At 51.9% G+C, this 16,745-nt stretch overlaps 6 protein-coding genes across 6 annotated transcripts; 3 read left to right on the forward strand and 3 right to left on the reverse strand.

The window, feature by feature from the left end:
• Positions 1-1,073: 1,073 nt before the first annotated feature.
• Z517_05164 (uncharacterized protein) lies at positions 1,074-4,489 on the reverse strand (the record flags this gene model as incomplete). The annotated part of the gene is made up of 2 exons (XM_013430491.1): positions 1,074-4,207; positions 4,258-4,489. 2 exons carry the CDS (start codon positions 4,487-4,489, stop codon positions 1,074-1,076), a joined length of 3,366 nt encoding a protein of 1,121 aa, XP_013285945.1.
• A 3,414-nt stretch (positions 4,490-7,903) lies between these two features.
• Positions 7,904-8,576, forward strand: Z517_05165 (uncharacterized protein; the record flags this gene model as incomplete). Its single annotated transcript, XM_013430492.1, has 3 exons — positions 7,904-8,042; positions 8,135-8,334; positions 8,466-8,576. The coding sequence occupies 3 exons, from the start codon at positions 7,904-7,906 to the stop codon at positions 8,574-8,576; spliced, it is 450 nt and encodes a 149-aa protein (XP_013285946.1).
• Positions 8,577-9,422: 846 nt separating this feature from the next.
• On the reverse strand, positions 9,423-10,391 carry Z517_05166 (uncharacterized protein; the record flags this gene model as incomplete). Its single annotated transcript, XM_013430493.1, has 3 exons — positions 9,423-9,946; positions 10,063-10,177; positions 10,266-10,391. The coding sequence occupies 3 exons, from the start codon at positions 10,389-10,391 to the stop codon at positions 9,423-9,425; spliced, it is 765 nt and encodes a 254-aa protein (XP_013285947.1).
• Positions 10,392-10,946: 555 nt separating this feature from the next.
• Positions 10,947-11,751, forward strand: Z517_05167 (5-formyltetrahydrofolate cyclo-ligase; the record flags this gene model as incomplete). Its single annotated transcript, XM_013430494.1, has 3 exons — positions 10,947-11,043; positions 11,092-11,586; positions 11,648-11,751. 3 exons carry the CDS (start codon positions 10,947-10,949, stop codon positions 11,749-11,751), a joined length of 696 nt encoding a protein of 231 aa, XP_013285948.1.
• Positions 11,752-11,860: 109 nt separating this feature from the next.
• On the reverse strand, positions 11,861-12,247 carry Z517_05168 (uncharacterized protein; the record flags this gene model as incomplete). The annotated part of the gene is made up of 3 exons (XM_013430495.1): positions 11,861-11,913; positions 11,966-12,056; positions 12,107-12,247. The coding sequence occupies 3 exons, from the start codon at positions 12,245-12,247 to the stop codon at positions 11,861-11,863; spliced, it is 285 nt and encodes a 94-aa protein (XP_013285949.1).
• Positions 12,248-12,703: 456 nt separating this feature from the next.
• On the forward strand, positions 12,704-15,870 carry Z517_05169 (uncharacterized protein; the record flags this gene model as incomplete). The annotated part of the gene is made up of 5 exons (XM_013430496.1): positions 12,704-12,832; positions 12,883-12,975; positions 13,026-13,304; positions 13,397-13,487; positions 13,541-15,870. 5 exons carry the CDS (start codon positions 12,704-12,706, stop codon positions 15,868-15,870), a joined length of 2,922 nt encoding a protein of 973 aa, XP_013285950.1.
• Positions 15,871-16,745: the final 875 nt, after the last annotated feature.

A 16,745-nucleotide genomic window follows, 5' to 3' on the forward strand; every position in this document is an offset into this window, starting at 1 on the left:
AGATGCGTGTTATATAATGACAGTGGGTAAACCTTGAAAACCTGCACACAGATGCGGAGAACCGGTGAAGAGGTCCAGCGTGGCTTGACATGTTGGATGCCATTCCATCCGTCCTGAAGTCGTCTCCGGCGAACTGCTGCGACCTCCCTTATCCACGCGGGTAGTGATGCAACAAATAGACAGGTTGCCATCGTCGAAGAGAGCAACAACTGAATCCAATTCGGTAATGACAGACAACCACAGCTGAAACAGATGACGAACCCGCAGTTGAGTATGATCGACCGGTAGAGACTGATAGCCGCGTGATGAAATCGTTCGAGCTCCCGATATATCATCCCACATAAGAAAACACGAGCTCAAACCAGTGATCGCAAGTCATAGGACGAACAAGCAGCCCATCGCTCCTACTTTGCACCTCTTGCTCAACCCAGCTCTGGCATCATTCTGCATGAAACATGTGCTCCCACTCCACTCTTCCACAGACCTCCATGTGCACATCCTTGTAAACCGCAAAAGCAATTTCAGTACACCGTATCCATGCAGCTCTTAGCCAGAAAAAAGCAAACCTGTATGCATAAATTTCCAACCATGAATTGCTGCCCAAGTGGCAAGGAGTTGCCCCATTCCGAAAGCCGTATGCTATCTCGCCGACCCTTCGGGGTAATGGAGGGATTTATGCTGCAGTCTTTTCTGTCAAGTTTGATAAAAACCATGATATGAACAATGATATAAACATGACGTGACAAAAGTCACAACAGATGGGGTATCAGATAGCCGCCTGCTTAAACACGAAAAATTAAATCAAAAAACATATGTCGTCGAACCCTAGGTTGATATTCATGGCCCTCAACATTAGCACCCAGTAACAGCACTAAAAAGGGTTCGTTATTATTTCAGGGCCAAGTTGTTTAGATTCCACCAGTGATTGAACCAGAGAAACCTGCCGAGTGTGGTGCCCTGCTGCTTTTGCCGTTATGCTGGGTGATATTCTGTACTATATCTGCCTCGACCCTGTGTAGCGTCAAAGAAGGAGGAAAGAAACTTGCAAAGGCCTGAGCCGTCAGCTCCGCAACCTAGATCTTGGCTGCGTTGGCGACAGTCACATGCTCTCGACTGTTTTCACGATGAAGGTTGCCGTGGACATGACCGTTGGAGCTTGCATAGAAATAACCGTTTGATGCCAGATTGGGATCGTCTCTGGCTAGACTGCCAGGGCCCACGATTTTATCTTCGTCGACGCCTCTCAGTTTGGAACAGGCATTGCCCAGTAAGCCTGCAGCTTCATGCGTGAGCTCCCATCTTGTGCTCTCAAAAGACTCCTTCAATATCATGAGCAAGCCAAGGCATCGGTTCTTGCCTTTTACGTTTTCAAGATCATCAGGTGCCCGGACGCCGGCGACTCTTTCAAGATATTGCCTCATGTCTCGCTCCTTTTGCTCATAGGTTTTGAATTCCGCTTCGGTGGGCGGGGGCTTGATCGGGCCTTCTAGCGCGAAACCGTAACACCAGACAACGAGGGCTGATATGTACAACACCCAGGGGCGATTCAACAGAAAGTCATCACGAGCGATGTATTGGTTGTGCTCGAATGCTTGAGGAAGGATTGGGCTGGCGTGGCCATACAAGCGGCCGCTGATCCCATCCAGCCCATCGCCGTCCGGTGGAATGAGAACCTGAACAATAAACTTGAGAGCATAGAACGCTGCATCTCTTGCCGAGGCTTTTGTCGCCCATCGCTCAATCTTTTCGCGAACTACACTGTAATCCTTTGGTGTGATTGAGCGTCCGAGAAGTCTATTTGCGCCAGCAAAGACTTGGCAATCGACAACATCGACATGGGCGGCAATATGTGCAAGATGGTGGAGCACTGTTCGTGACTCAAAGATGTTTTCATCATCGACCGGGCGTAAAATCGGGTGTGGAGGCGCAACCGGAGTCCGCAACGGGGAGGAAGGGGCCGGAGTGGCTTCAGCCAGAGCCTCGTCAAAATCTCGCTTCCAGTTGTCAAATGCACGCAACAGAACGCCTTTCCACTTGTCTGGTCCGCCAAAGGAGTTTGCCGTCCGCGGTCCAAGCGAGGAGATTTGCAAATCTCTTTGAGTCATATGCCACGAGACGGAGAGTAGACCCGCCATGATGATGGTACGGCCGAAAGAATTGGTGCGGACTCTCTGCCCGTTGAGCGTTCTCTTGAGGCCTTCAAGAAACATTATTGGCTTGATCCCATTGGTCTGTAACGAGGATTGAACTCGAGCAGCCTCGGAAGGGGAGACAGCCGACCAAAGACCTTCATCACAAGGTAGAGGCAACCGCATCTCATGTGCAACCATCTTCGCAGCATGACCAAACATCGTTGCATGAATAGAATCAAGCACAAATGCTCCGAACGCGGCACGACGTGTCGCTTCGGTAGTGATCCATCGATGCCAGGAATCTTCAGATTTAGAGGCCTCCGCTCCAGTAAATGGTACCGATATCCGCCCATTGTCCTGCTCTCCTCGGAGACTAGGGGGGGAATCGGATGCTGAACGCCCGAGAAGGGAACTGCCGCGGCGCATGAGGGTCAAGGTCGAGTCGTGGTGAATATGGGCTCTTTCATGCAGCGCCCGTGTCGCATACATCTTCTCATATACCTCAATAAGTAGAAGAGTCTGGAAGACCCAGAGCTTTGCAGGAGGTCTGAAATCGACGTCTCGGACAATTTCCCAACGGAGGTGCCAAACAACGAAATTGGCGAACTCCGCCGCAGAATCGGTCAAAGTCGTGCCGTAAGCTTTGTCCAATGTCGCAGCGCCAATGGCGATGACCATGAGTAGCAGAAGGTTGGGCGTCCGATCGGCAGAAAAAGTTGGCTTGTGCAAAATGGGTAACTGCGCATGTTGGTGATACCAATAGGAACCAATGTAAGTGTGCATCATTCGCAAACTCAAGATATGACCGTCACTGTCAAGGTCACCCTCGAACACGGAGTCCTTTCGTTTTTTCACCGCATCGTGTGGACGTTCGACAAATTGGGTCTGCATCAGATCGAGGAGCTCGTGACGCTTGGACTCAGACATTATGTATTGACTAGTGACTGTTGAGTCTAGAATGCTGGTCACACTCATGGGATGTTGTAGGCCGGCGCTTGTAGAGTAGTTATTGCCAGATGATGAAGGACTTTGAGAGAAATACGGACCTTGAGCTTGCTGCTGATCGTGGCCACTATAACCAGGGACGTAATTGGGTGGCGAGAAGCCGTTAGAACCGGATTGGGCATCGTTGAAGAGCCACTGCGTAAAATCGTCCATAGCGAATGGCGTCTGAGTAAATTCATCTCCGCCAAAAACCGGGAAACCAAAACCGGTACTGATATCCACGTTTGACATGCTGGTATTGAGCAAAGAGTATGGGAATGGATCATTCCTCGTCAACCCATGTGAAACCGCAGCAGCAAACGCAGCGTCTGCCGTTCGCGACACGCCGGCAGATGGGTAGCCTGCAGTAGAGTACGCAGCAGCGGAAGCCATATCGACAGACTGTATATAGCCGTTATTCAATGCATTTCTGTCCATGGGACCGTCGGATTGTGTTCGCACAGGCTGCAGGGGAGGCCCGGATGTGCCGGAATATTGCCGAACCGGCGATGGTGGGACATTCTGCCCCGAGTTCCTGTCTCTTGCTTGCGCCTGCTGCGCATAGGCACCCTGCTCTCCTCTCTGCTCCGCATTGTTGAAACTTTGTCTCCGGACAACCGAAGACCAGCTCTCCTGTTTCTGCGGTGGACTCATTGTGTGGCTGCCCATGCTACTGGTGCGATGTACTGATGGTTCCGGCCTGGCAACAGTATTTTGCGGCCCGGGATGATGAAATCTTTGTTCGGTGGACGCCACCGAGGTAGACCCAGTATTATTGGCAATATGAGGTTGCTGTCCGTAGTGGTGATTATCGATTAGATGTCCCTGTGGCGGGCCGAGAGGCTGGCTCTCTTGAGCGCTCTTGACGCTAGGAGCAGCCATTGGATAAGTTTGAGGCTGGCCAAGGTGCTGTTGAGGTGCCATCGCAGGTATGATCTGGTTATTCGAGGTAGATTGAGCGAAGGCATCCCGCTTGTGGAGCTGAGAGCCATGGGTTGTATGTCGTTCCCGATGTCGAATACAAAGATCTTGACGTACAAAATACCTACTGCAATCGGGATAATCGCAACGATAGATGGTCTTGGGAGTATCTTCGAGAGACAATTAGAGGGGGGAGAACTGACCGGGCAAGATGACTTACGGTTTAGTTGGTGCCTATAGAGATGCTCAGCACGAGAGTAGCTTTTACCGCAACCCTCGTGTTTGCACTCGAATTTTTTGTCTGGGTTTGGCTTCGCAACCCTCCTCCTCTTCTTCGGCGGCAGTCCGCCTACATTTTCGGCGCTCCCGTCGGCGGCCTTGACATCGTCGGATGAGCCGTTTTGGGCGAGCGAATCATGCTGTCGTTGTTCGACAGAGTCTAGCTCTGCCATGATATGTGACGGCCAACTGTCACAACGAGCCCGGAAGCCTGGCACTGGTCCAGGCGGCGATACAGGCAATTGATATCACGGGTTATGCAGCATGATCGGAATACCAATTATTCGCACAGCCAAGACTCACAGTGGAAGCCGACGAGGGAATTCAAACAGCCTCCTGGTTCTTACGGCTGGGCTGTCGCCGCGAAGCAGTCTGTGGGGGGTGGAGGTACAACTGATTTTGGCGCAGAGAGCCTGTCTTTCCCGTTGTAGACTCTGCGCAGGTGTGGTTGCGACGTCTTTGAAATTTGCCCGTGCTTGTGTATTTTCCCCTTCGGTCTCAACCAATACTTCGGAAGACAGTCAAATGAGGTATCTGCGCAGACTAAGATGGACTAGAGGGCGTTCGTGGGAGAAAGGATCGCAACAGGTTGTGGGATGCAGAAATGGCACGAGCGAGTTTTCCTTCGAATGCAGGTACCGGGTCGCCGCAGACTGAACGTTGTTCAGGTGACCTCGGGGAGTAAGGCTCGCGAAGAATGAGCGGAGGACTTATTGCTTTTGCTGCTCCTCATGGCCTGTGGCGAGGGAGAGTGGGCAGCCGAGAATTAAGGCCTAGGTCTGATGCTGGGTGGGCGTGCAGACAAGAGTCTGGAGGTCTGGAGAGCGATACGAAGAAGGGTCTTCGAATGCAGCGGGATCTTCGTTGCTTCTGTAAGGAGGCGGTACGGGGTAGTTGTTGGGGTCTAGGTTGCAGTTATGCTTGTAGCTGGTTGCAGTCTCGTCGACACTGGCATGGCGGAGTATCCTAGGCTAGATATGGATCAGGCAATGGCAAGCCCCGTCGTGCAGAGCGGAGTGCAGAAACCAGTAAGAGGCACGAGGACGGGGGATGGAGGTTGGGGGGGATGATGCAGAGAACGCGGGATGCGTGTGGATGGTGCGGCGTGGAGAGGAATAAAGTACGACGAGAGGGAGGTTTTGCGGTCAATAGAGAGTGAGGAGGGGGAATTGCGTGGTTCGTGCGAAGTGGCTGACGAGAGAGAGATGGTTCAAAGAGGAATTTTTGGTGGGTGATGAGTGGTGCGACGGCGATGGCGCTAAGCGTGATATGGGCGGGCCTGGCGGGCCATCACTCGACTACGAACTCGGAACGGGTAGAGGCTTGCGGGCAGCGGGCGGCAGCCCAGCCAAAAAGTGTCGCATCTGGCACAACCATTGGTAACCTCTGTGTGCATCTGACTGGGGGGCCTGGTACTTGTGCAGGTGATTTGCTGCTTTTGCTCAACCCCGACTTTGGAGGGCTGCCTCAATCACTGTGTTTTTTCCCTTCTCGCTTCCATATTCTGCGCCTTAGACCAAAGCCTAGACGGTCGTCTGGTCCCCCTCCTGGCCACAAATTGGCCTGCAGATCAGCTTCTCCGACCTCGCGGCTCACCCCCAAGTCAGAAAGAGCTTACGCCCAGTTTCTTCTTGGGAGAGACAGACAGCGGGGGTACAAGCCTGGTCACGAAGTAGCCCAGCTCTTACAAAGACTTTGTTTTTTTGAATTCATTAACGTAAGATGCAGGAAGACTAGCCCATCGATAACCCTCCGTGCCAACTCCGCCGTAAAGCGAAGGACGTCGCAGTCATCGTGGTCAGTCACCGAAATCACCGCGGCCAACATCCTGTGCATCCTGCACCAGGGATCCTTCGTTTCCGTTTGGCGCGCTCTCTAGTGAGCAGGGCGAGCCCGTTTGTTCAATGTGTAGGATTTGATAAAAAAGCAGTCATCTGGGACACACTGGATGATCATCTGTTCTTCAACATCTGCAGATTGAGGGAGGCTGCCTGATGCTTCAGAGTCCCCACGCTTTCGCCCGCTCCCATGAACCTTGCCTTGCAGGGGCGCAAGGCATCAACGCTAAATGGGTCTCTAGCAGTCGTCGACCAGAGAGCCAACCACCTGAGACCTCCCTCTGCCAAAGTCCTCCCACACGTTTTCGGCAACCTTCATGAGAACAAGAAGCCCCGGGCCGAATCACATCATTGCGCATGCTTTGTGCCACGCACCACCATCTCGTGTAACTTGTCACCCTGTCGGCTTGTGCCGAAGCATAAGGCATGGTCAATTCTGGCGTTGGGGAGGACTACTGTTCCCCAGTTTTACGAGGCACAATGCATTACGCTCTAGGCGTTAAGCAGAAGAACTCCACGGGGGTTACACGGGGGTTTCGCTTACTCACGGGAAACTAGCTGTGATGCCATCTTGCCAGCCAGTGCAAAAGTCACATTGACCAAATCTTGATACCAATCAGTATGGGATCCTGCCACGCCATTTGTCAATCGAAGGAGATATATCTTGGGCCTCATGTCCCGCCCTCACACAACTTGTACTCGTACAGTACTTCGCCAACAAGTCTACCTCTCACCCTCCCTTTCGAGCGCAGTCGTCCTCCCCCAGCAAGCCGGAACGTGACTGAGCCGTACAAGTAGATAAGCCGACAGCAGCCGAAGCTTTGTCTCATATAAGAACATGGGGTATGAGTCCTCGGTACGACCACCCAGATTCCATCCATGCTGGACCCACTGTTCCTCAGGTCTGTGCTTTTGACAAGCAACAGCCTGCGTCATGATGGAGAGGATGGACCCCATAAACAACGAGCAACCTGCAACGTGGATCAGACGAAAGGACCAGACAGCTACCATGGCCATGGTAGGAGACGACGCCAAGGGTAGGGTGCTTGATGCGACGTGTCGGCTGTCACTGCTTAGTCTGTAGGAAGCCTTTTTCACCCTTTCCAGACCCCTCGACCCTTGCCGCCTCAACTGAGGTTCCAAGGACGGGGTGGTGTGTTCCACCAGTTTCATCCCCCTCCTTTCCTCGACTGAGTACTCCGCTCCATTTCCCCTCCAATCATGAAATGGGCAGACGAAGATGCTAATGCAACTTGCTTTGCCCATTCACATTCCTATTCATCCAGCTGTTTGTCGCCAGGTCTCCCAGGTGCCACCCATCGACGTCGCTGATAACAGCAGCTTCACACCTTTCAATTTTCTCGCTCTCTGAGTGGCCATCCTGCATCGGCATCCGCTCAAATATTCACCGTCGAATCTTGCCTGTACTTCTGGCAAAATCCATCAGGCTATCCATAACCTCGGAGTAATCTTTGTCCGTTGCCCGACCAGGAAGTTGAGCAACGCCGGTGACCGAAAGGGGGATCGACACCATCAAGCACACGACAGGGGGCATTACTAGAAGGTGAGTCTTGAGTACTATATACTCGGTACACCCTCGAATGCTAGCAAGGATAGCATCGAGAGGTGTTCTTTGACTCAGCTGACATTGGCTAAAGTAGCACAAGCTTGAATCTGCATACCAACAAGGCAAGATGTCAGACCTCAATAGCCCAATCAGTCCTACCGTGAAGCCAAAATCCAAGTCCTATGAAGGATCATGCCATTGCGGCAGAGTTAGGTGTGCAAGTGAATGTGCTCACAAGAGACGCCGGTATATTGACCGATGCTAGATTCACCATGAAGCTCTCACCTCCTGTCGAGGATGGCCCAGTGACCAGCTGCAATTGTAAGCCTCAGGATTCCCAACTCCAATCTGGTCCCTGTAGACCAGGCTTTAAGTCTCCTGGCATGGGACTGAACTGATTGACTTGTCTGCAGGCTCTATCTGTACCATCAATGGATATCTTATGGTGTACCCATTGGAGTCCAACATCACCTGGCTCAGTGGTTTTGATGAACTCACCACTTACACCTTTGGCCCAGAAATGATTGCGCATTCCTTCTGCTCGACTTGCGGGACGAGCATTGGCGGGAAGAGCACCGATCCGAATTTCTTTGCCGACAATCGGGCTTTGAATGTAAGGGCGTTTGGTTTCCGAAATCCTGTCGTTATTGCAACCATCTCTGCAACACTAGAACAACCCCCCCCCCCCCCCCCACAGTCGTCTAGTTGTTACTATAGATATCAGACTAACCGTCCTGACTATAGGTGCGCACTTTGAAGGGCGTCGATGTCGACGCGCTGAAATTGAGGAAAGTTGATGGTCGAAGCAAAGCGATCAAGCTCCCCTCGGACGCACCTCGCAAACTGTCCCGTTGATTCCTACAAGGGGATGTTGTGCCACAGATTCAAGGGTCACTTCAAGACCAGAGGGAGAAAAACGCATTGGGGCAACAGGCAGGGAATCAAGTGTATTTGCTAGCGTTGTACCTATACTCTTTTTTCCCACAACACCCTTCTTTCATAGGTCACATCGTTCTGGTTGTTCTTTGCGTCCATATATGCATCATGTACAGAAAAGCCAATGGCGGGATCAACTCGACCACAAGGGGAGAAGAAGACGAGTTTTCATAACCCTGGTATGCTTCTCGAACCGTGCCACAAGCATGACTCCTTTTCCTCGTCTCGTCCGGAAGCAAGATATGGTCTTCATCCACCGCAAGAGGCCAGGAGAAGACCATTGCATACAAGGCGGAAGGCTAGGTATATGGTCTCGACTGATGACCGGATCAAAGAGTGGACTGCCGACTTCGACCTGCTGCTTTGACAGGTCCAGACAGGGCCCTTTATTGTGATAGAGGAAATGCTACGACGGACTTTCGTTCCATTGTTCTGTCTGACACGTGGACCTCTCGCTGCTAGGTAGCTACGAGGATATCCCGTTTACATATCATTGATTTCAACCACGCTGGATCTCCCCACCACAACAGAAGGATTTCACTACATTTTCATGATCACTTTATCCATGGCTTCCTGTCACACGACGGGGGAATATTACACCCAAAACTCCTCCAGCGCCTGTCCGGAATGCTTGCCTTGTATATCGCAATCCTCATTTTTGGAGCATATATTGAACACCATTCAAAGGTCGGCGTCCTCAAACACCTTGTAACTGACATGGACTCTTTCTCTCCACTGTCCTGTCTTCGACAAAAATAAATATCCTTACGCAGACGTGGGTAGCATGTACATCACTGTCCCCAGCGCCGTCAGCCCAACTCCAGCCCACCACCACCTATCGGCATTGTAGAAATCGGCGGGTGGTTGCTTGATGATATGCGAGTCTCGGTTCAGCGGCTGGAGGATCTCTTGTTCCCCGTCTCCCCCATCTGTTCGCTTGACTCTCGATTTTCCCGTCGCACTTGGTGCACTCGTTGGATTCAGTGTCTGAGTTGGTAGCATCTGTGGCGGGCTGTACATCAAATACATGGGCTGCAAGGGAGCTCCGTCGAACTGGTACAGGTTCAATCTGGGCACGTTGTGGAAGGGATCGGTAAGGACTTGATAGGACTGGAAGAATTCAGGCTGCTCGTAGCGGATGTAGATGGCGTTGTCGTAGGAACAGTGGGCGGATGTAAGTTGGCGACCATCGACGCCGAAGGGTGTGAGGACAATGGAGCCGTTGCCCGGCAAAGAGTAAGTGCCGTGCTGCCATTGCATTATCAAAGATGGGCATTGGGGAGTCGTAGCTAAAAAGAAGCGATTATCAGTATTGTTTCTTGCTTGCCATCTTCCAGGAACCAAGTGCAAAACCCCTCAAGGTGGAGGATCTTCCATGTAATGGATCACAGGGGTCCGAGCATACGATTTGAGACTGCCCGATAGTACGCCTCTTCATAATATCCATCGCTCGTAAAGGAGTAGGAGATCCCCGCGAGTTCGGGCTCGATTAATTTGTCTGCGACGGGATCGTAGAAACCCTGAGAGCCAGATCAGTGATTTGAACCAACAAAAAACAGCCGTGAAACACGCATTGGCATCCATGTTGGCAAGGGAGTAAACACTTACAGGGCCAGTGACGACCTTTTTGGACTTTGTGGTCCATGTTCCCACGAGGGCGGGATCAAACTGCGCTCTCACAAGGCCCGCCAGGCCAAGTGAAAGGGTAACGACAGTTTGTATCGAGGGGATCATTGTGGCATTGTTTTTAGGGGTTGTGAGAGGGCGTCGAGGATGTCGAGGCGGGACGGGAAGGGGAAGGGATGGTCGTTGTGTTCCACGGAGAGGGGTTAGAAAAGAAAAAAGAAAGATGAAGGACGTCTGCAGTCGTTGGTTGTTGATACAATTTGTCTGACTTTGAATCTAGAATTCTCACCCTTTGAGGCTGGCGTGGCTGCTCGCCTTGGGGGATGTTGACGCGGAGGCTGAGGCGCATGTGCAGGGGTTTTTCGGGCTGCGGATTTGCATGCGGACTTGGAGCTTGTTTTGGGGCTGGTGCACGCGGTTCGTCAGAACCAAGTTGTTTCAAAAATAGTCTCTCTTTTACCTGCGACAGCTCTTCACCCTGCACTCCACAAAGAATTTACGAGGTCCCTATGGGATGCCTTTGCCGTCAGATCACCTCTCCCTCCTAAGTACAAAGCACTTGGTGGCGAAATCGATCTAGAAACCCAGGATGCACGTATGCCGCATGTACTTTGGGATTGTTGCTCGATGATGCCGTACTCGTCATTTCGAGCTCTACGAACCATGACGACAACGGCTTTGAAGGATCAAAAGGCAGCATTGCGAAAGAGAGTCACTAGGGATATAAAAAGGCTTGACTCAAATCAAATCCAAAGGCAATGTAGGGAGTGTTCATACTGCGGATATCAACTTTAGCTGATGGTGAAAGCGGCCAACATCACGGAGCACGTGCTGCGTTTGCCAGCTTATCAAAATGCAAAGGCCGTGGCCATCTTCCTGTCAATGCCTGGTAGAGAGGCTTCAACTCGAGATATTGTCTTGGATGCCCTCGACTGCGGGAAGGCAGTCTTCGTACCTTACCTACACGCAGGGGAAACTCCGAAGTCAAAGGTAATGGACATGCTGCAGTTACAGGACAAGGACGATTTTCACTCGTTATGCCCTGATGCTTGGGGCATCCCGTCGCTGTCAAAGGACTCGGTCGAGAGGAGGAGGAATGCTCTTGGTGGAATTGGGATCTCGAACCACAATTCGGGCTACCAACTAGATCCTCCAAGTCTGGATCTAATGTTCATGCCTGCCGTAGCTTTCGATCAGTCTCACCGTCGCCTTGGTCATGGCAAAGGCTTCTACGACCGCTATCTTTCCAAATATAAAGACACTCTCAGCGGAAGCCAAAGTGGACGACCAATGCCGCTCTTGGGTGAGTGGCCAACCCCCGAAATCTTGCCAGCTGCTTTGCGACTAAACCCTCTGTCTTGTAGTCGGGATTGCCCTTCGCGAACAGATTCTGCCGCCCGGCGAGACGATTCCTGCGGACGAACATGACTGGACAGTTGATCAAATAGTGGTTGCTGATACCGAGTGATGCACTACGGGCATCGTTCCTCTAGCACAACTTGATCTCCGTCTGAGCTGATGCCTGATAGATATGGCGCTTGGCGTGAAGATCGAAGTAAAACAATGGTCTGTCCACTCTAGTCCAGAGACTGGATCAATGAGACATTATCGCCCTTTAATAGAATTTGTCCTGAGGGTTATCAGCTGCAATCCGTGCACGTGAAGCTCCAATCTCATCATACCAAGCTGCCTTCTCTTCTCTGGGGTATCTCTTGTAGCCAGTTGTACCTCGACCGCGTCATCAATCACTAGATTCATGAATTCGTCGAAGCCCTGCTCAGTGGTCAGTCGAAAGATCCCTCGAGTCCAGAATGGGTACACACCCTGATTTTGCCCTCAATACGCGTGCGCAAATTCTCGTAAAGCCAGATGGAGACTGTCGAGCGCTTCTGCAACAGGCTGAAAATAAAATGGATAGGCGCAAGAAGAGTTTTGCGGCCACCACCGCCGCCGCGTCCAGTCATTGTGGGCACAGTTTGCGCCTTGAGAGTATCTTCTGCGCTGGATTTGTTCGGATCGAGGGGTCGCTCGCACAGATCTGACACTCTCGGCCTCGAGACGTGCAATTGTCAAGTGTGTTGGGGGACGGGCTGTCGTGATCTTGAAAAAGAAGTTTCGGCGCAGTGACTGAAAATTGAAAATGCGGAGGAAGGCTGAAGTGGGAGGCAAGGCTCGCAACCTAATAAATCAGAAACTGAGAAACTGAGGTCATTCCCTGAACATCTGATCTCTGCGAATTTACAACCACTCTCCTCCGACAATTCTTTGCTATAGCGTCTGTCTACCCGATCCTATCTCCTCTAAATACATTCTTTGTTCACCTTGTCACTGGATGACAACGACCGCACTGACCGCTTCACTGCTCGGCCTAAACGCCTGTGTGCCCCTCATTCTCATCGCACTCATCAAGCTCGACCACCATGGCCGATAAGGCAAACCCTACCAGCGGCTATGCGCCGGTCCTTTCGGCTCTGGCAACGATGCAGAGCAATGCCGGCAAAGAAGAGAAAACGGGAGCCCATGAATTCCTTGAAAAGTTTCAGAAATCGGTCTGTGGCGACCCTCCACACCACATATACTCGTGCTCATGTGGGAATAGCTGGAAGCGTGGAACACCACTCATGCAATATTACAAGACTCGTCCGCTCCGGCAGAAGCCAGGCTGTTTGCTGCGACGACGTTAAAGGGAAAAGTCTGCACTGTCGGTCACTTGGGCAAGTTCAGTAGCGTTGACGCTTCCAGATTACATACGACCTCCATCAGCTGCCAGCAGACGCCCTCACTCCTCTCCGAGACTCACTCCTTTCTCTGCTTCAACTCTATATCTCGGGCCCTCGGCCCGTTCGGACGCAGTTATGCGTGTGTCTGGCAATCCTGGCAATTCAGTTGACAACGTGGAAAGATGTCTTGAGAACAGTGGGTTCGGCTGTTGGCAGCAGTAGGGACGGCGGAGACTGTCTGCTCGATTTCCTGCGCATCCTACCAGAAGAAGTCACAGAAGGCCGCAAGATCAACCTTTCAGTATGTTCGACCACGCAGCATTTAATGCTCGACCTTGCCGCAGCACCACTCTGGAATCCGATCGTAGTCTAATCCAGCATTTTGCAATATAGGAAGAGGAACTTGCCGTTCGGACCAAGGAACTCCTAGAGGACAACTCCGCTCAGGTCTTGAATCTTTTGGTCTCCTACGCCCAGTCATCAAGTAAGGAATCTCCCTTGTCCAATTGGAACTGCTGACATTTTTCTTTCTTGTAGCCCAAGCTGCTCACAATCCTCATTTGTATTCGTGTATCGCATCGTGGCTTCGAGAAATTCCCACGATCGATGTTGTGAACTCGCCCCTATTGAATGAAATTATCGACGCCCTGCAGGACAGCGATTCCTTCGAAGCAGCTGTGGATTGCCTTTGCACCATGTTCAGAGATACCCGAGACGTCGACGAGTCACAAAGTGTTATTCGCATCCTCTATCCCCGAATCATCAAGCTGAGGCCTATGATCGCAGAAGCTGCTTCCACCGAAGACAACGATCTCATGAAGGGCATTACGAGACTGTTCGCAGAGGCTGGTGAAGCTTGGGTTGTTCTCATTGCACGCATGCCGGCCGAGTTCCGCGAGCTGGTCGAATGCATCCTTGAATGTTGCGTACTCGACAAAGATCGAGAAGCTATTTCGGTCACGTTCATTTTTTGGTATGAACTCAAGCTGTTACTCACTCTCGAAAAATACAGGCCCGCTCGAGCTCCTCTCGCGGACCTCTATTCGAAATTGGTGGATGTCATGATCAGACACCTCGAGTTCCCCACACCAGAGAATGGTAATGAGAAGGACCTTTTCGACGGAGATCGAGAAGCAGAGGACAAATTCCGCAGTTTCCGACATAGCATAGGCGACGTCCTCAAGGACTGCTGCGAAGTCGTTGGAGTCACGGAGTGTCTAACGAAAGCCTTCGCTCTGATACAAAGTTGGGGGCAAAAATACGCTGCGCAGGTCTCAGGCACCACCGTACCACATTGGCAAGAGCTTGAAGCGCCACTTTTCAGCCTCAGGGCAATGGGCCGGATGGTCAGCCCCGAGGAAGACACGGTCCTCCCGCAAGTCATCCCGCTGCTTACGACAGTGCCAGATCATGAGAAGCTCAAGTTTCAAGCCATCATGGCGCTGGCTCGCTATACCGAATGGACCGCTCAACATCCAGAAACGCTAGAGGCACAGCTGAATTACGTTATTTCTGGATTCAATCACAGCTCTCAGGAAGTGGTACAGGCAGCAGCGCTGGCCTTCAAATTCTTGGGGACCGACTGCCACAGCTTGCTGGGCGATCACGTCCCACAACTCCACAACTTCTACGAAAGCGTCATCGACAAGCTTAAACCTACAAGCCAGGAAGAGGTGACCGAAGGAGTTGCGGCCGTCGTGGCGGCCCAACCACTTAGCAAGATCTACGAGACGATGAAGCTGTTCTGTGACCCTGTCATGAGACGGGTGGTTGCCCTCGCCGCACAAGCCACGGATGAGAATACCGAGAAAACGGTTGCTGACTACCTTGGGCTTGTGACAGTCTTCTTCGTTTTCGTACAGCCTTATGTTTCGCCATCTGAAGAGAACCCGGCCGTCAAATATTGCCAGGAGGTGCTGCCGGCTCTTTCACAGATCGCAAAGCACTTCACGCGATCCATGCCGATCCTGGAAAGAGTGTGCAAGTGTTGGAGGACCATGGTGATAACCTACCGAACTGCCACAGCCCCGCTTCTGCCCACACTGGCGACGGGGATTGCTGAGGGCTTTGAAGCGTCCCGACAAGGCTGTTTCCTGTGGGCGACAGACGCCGTCATTCGGGAGTTTTCGTACGGTTCAGAGTTCGTTGACGAGGCCACGAGTGACAACGTGTATCAATTCTTTGAGCAACAGGCCACAGTCTTTTTAAGGATCCTAGCCGAACTCCAACCGACCGAGCTTCCAGATGTTATCGAGGACTTTTTCCGCCTTGCTTCTGATGCTCTTCGGTTCTACCCTCGGAAAACCCTTACTTCGAACCTTGCTCTGCCCATGGTCAATGCGTCGTTAACGGCCCTGACGCTGCAGTTAGTCGAGCCACTCCAAGCTACTCTGCACTTCTTGAGAGACTTTCTGGACTTTGGCTTTGAGCAACCGCCAATATCCAATTTCGAAGGGCCCAATGGTGAATCACTTGGAAATCCACCAGAGGTTCAGGCAGCGGTGAGGCAAGTGCTGAGCTCGAGGGGACAGGAAATTGTGCACCGAGTCCTGACTGGCATGATGTTCAGCTTTCCCGAGGACTGCTACGCCGATGCCTCTAGTATTCTCCTGTCGCTGTTCAAATTGGTACCTCAAGCGGCGGCTCAATGGATTCAAGGAACTTTGGTGGCCCTGCCTGCAGGCACACTAAAACCAGCCGAAGCTAACAAGTTGATGAAAGGCATTGGCGACAAGCTGCAGCAGAATCAGCCGCACAAAGTGCGGGTGCTGCTTCAAGACTTTACGAATTCGTATCGACGACGGAATGTGGCGCCGCGTGAAGGGTTGGGCAGGTTGGAAGCAGCGAGGTTCAAGTTCAGCGGCTGATCGACAGAACGAGGTCCCTCCTTGATGGAAAGATTTACTGCATCGACCTGGTTCAGCACAACGGAATGAATTGATGTCATTTCTCGGGCATCCTTGGGGCGTAACTCGTGCGGAGGCGGCTTTGACTGGCAGGAACCACATCTAGAGCCCGATACCAGATTTCCTTTGCTCCTGATACCACACAATGCAATTCGATACAACATGAGTCAACCTGAAGCACGCGTACATCTCTAGACCAGTACTATTGACTTGAGCAATGTCCATCTGGAATGGGAGTTCCGGGTAGGATAGGATCAACATCTCCGACTCGCGGGGCGCATGATAGGATAGTTGAGGGATGATATGTGAGGGTGAGGGAGAGAGAATCACGCACGACCAAGACAGACGGAGAAAATGAATCCGGAGGGGCGAGGTGAAGAGGTGAACAAAAGACGCATGGAAGGGCCAGCGCTAGGACGAGGACGAGGTACCTACCTACCTACCTTCTGCCTTCATACCGATCAATAAAATAGATACATCGGTGTCGGTGTCGGCGTAGGCGTTGAGCGAGGCTAGGCGATGCGACGCGAGGCGCAGGTGCAAGCAGCCACAGCCAGAGGAGTTGGTTGGGGTTGAGGATTTGTTCACGGTTCATAAAGGAGGGAAAAAGTTGGAGCGCGACGGGGCCAAGTATGCCACGATACCACTATACCACTATATCAGTCTATCAGACATTCAGCCGATTCACAATTCACGCAGGGATTGATATCTAGGCATTTATCCACTACTAGGTAGATACATGACTACCTACCTACCTCCATACCTACCCAGTATGTACTTACTAGGTATGTATATAGATATCAACTCTAGCAGACCTGAGGGGTTTACCTACTCCC

This window comes from Fonsecaea pedrosoi (genome assembly GCF_000835455.1).
Source record: "Fonsecaea pedrosoi CBS 271.37 unplaced genomic scaffold supercont1.3, whole genome shotgun sequence".
Lineage (NCBI taxonomy): Eukaryota > Fungi > Ascomycota > Eurotiomycetes > Chaetothyriales > Herpotrichiellaceae > Fonsecaea > Fonsecaea pedrosoi.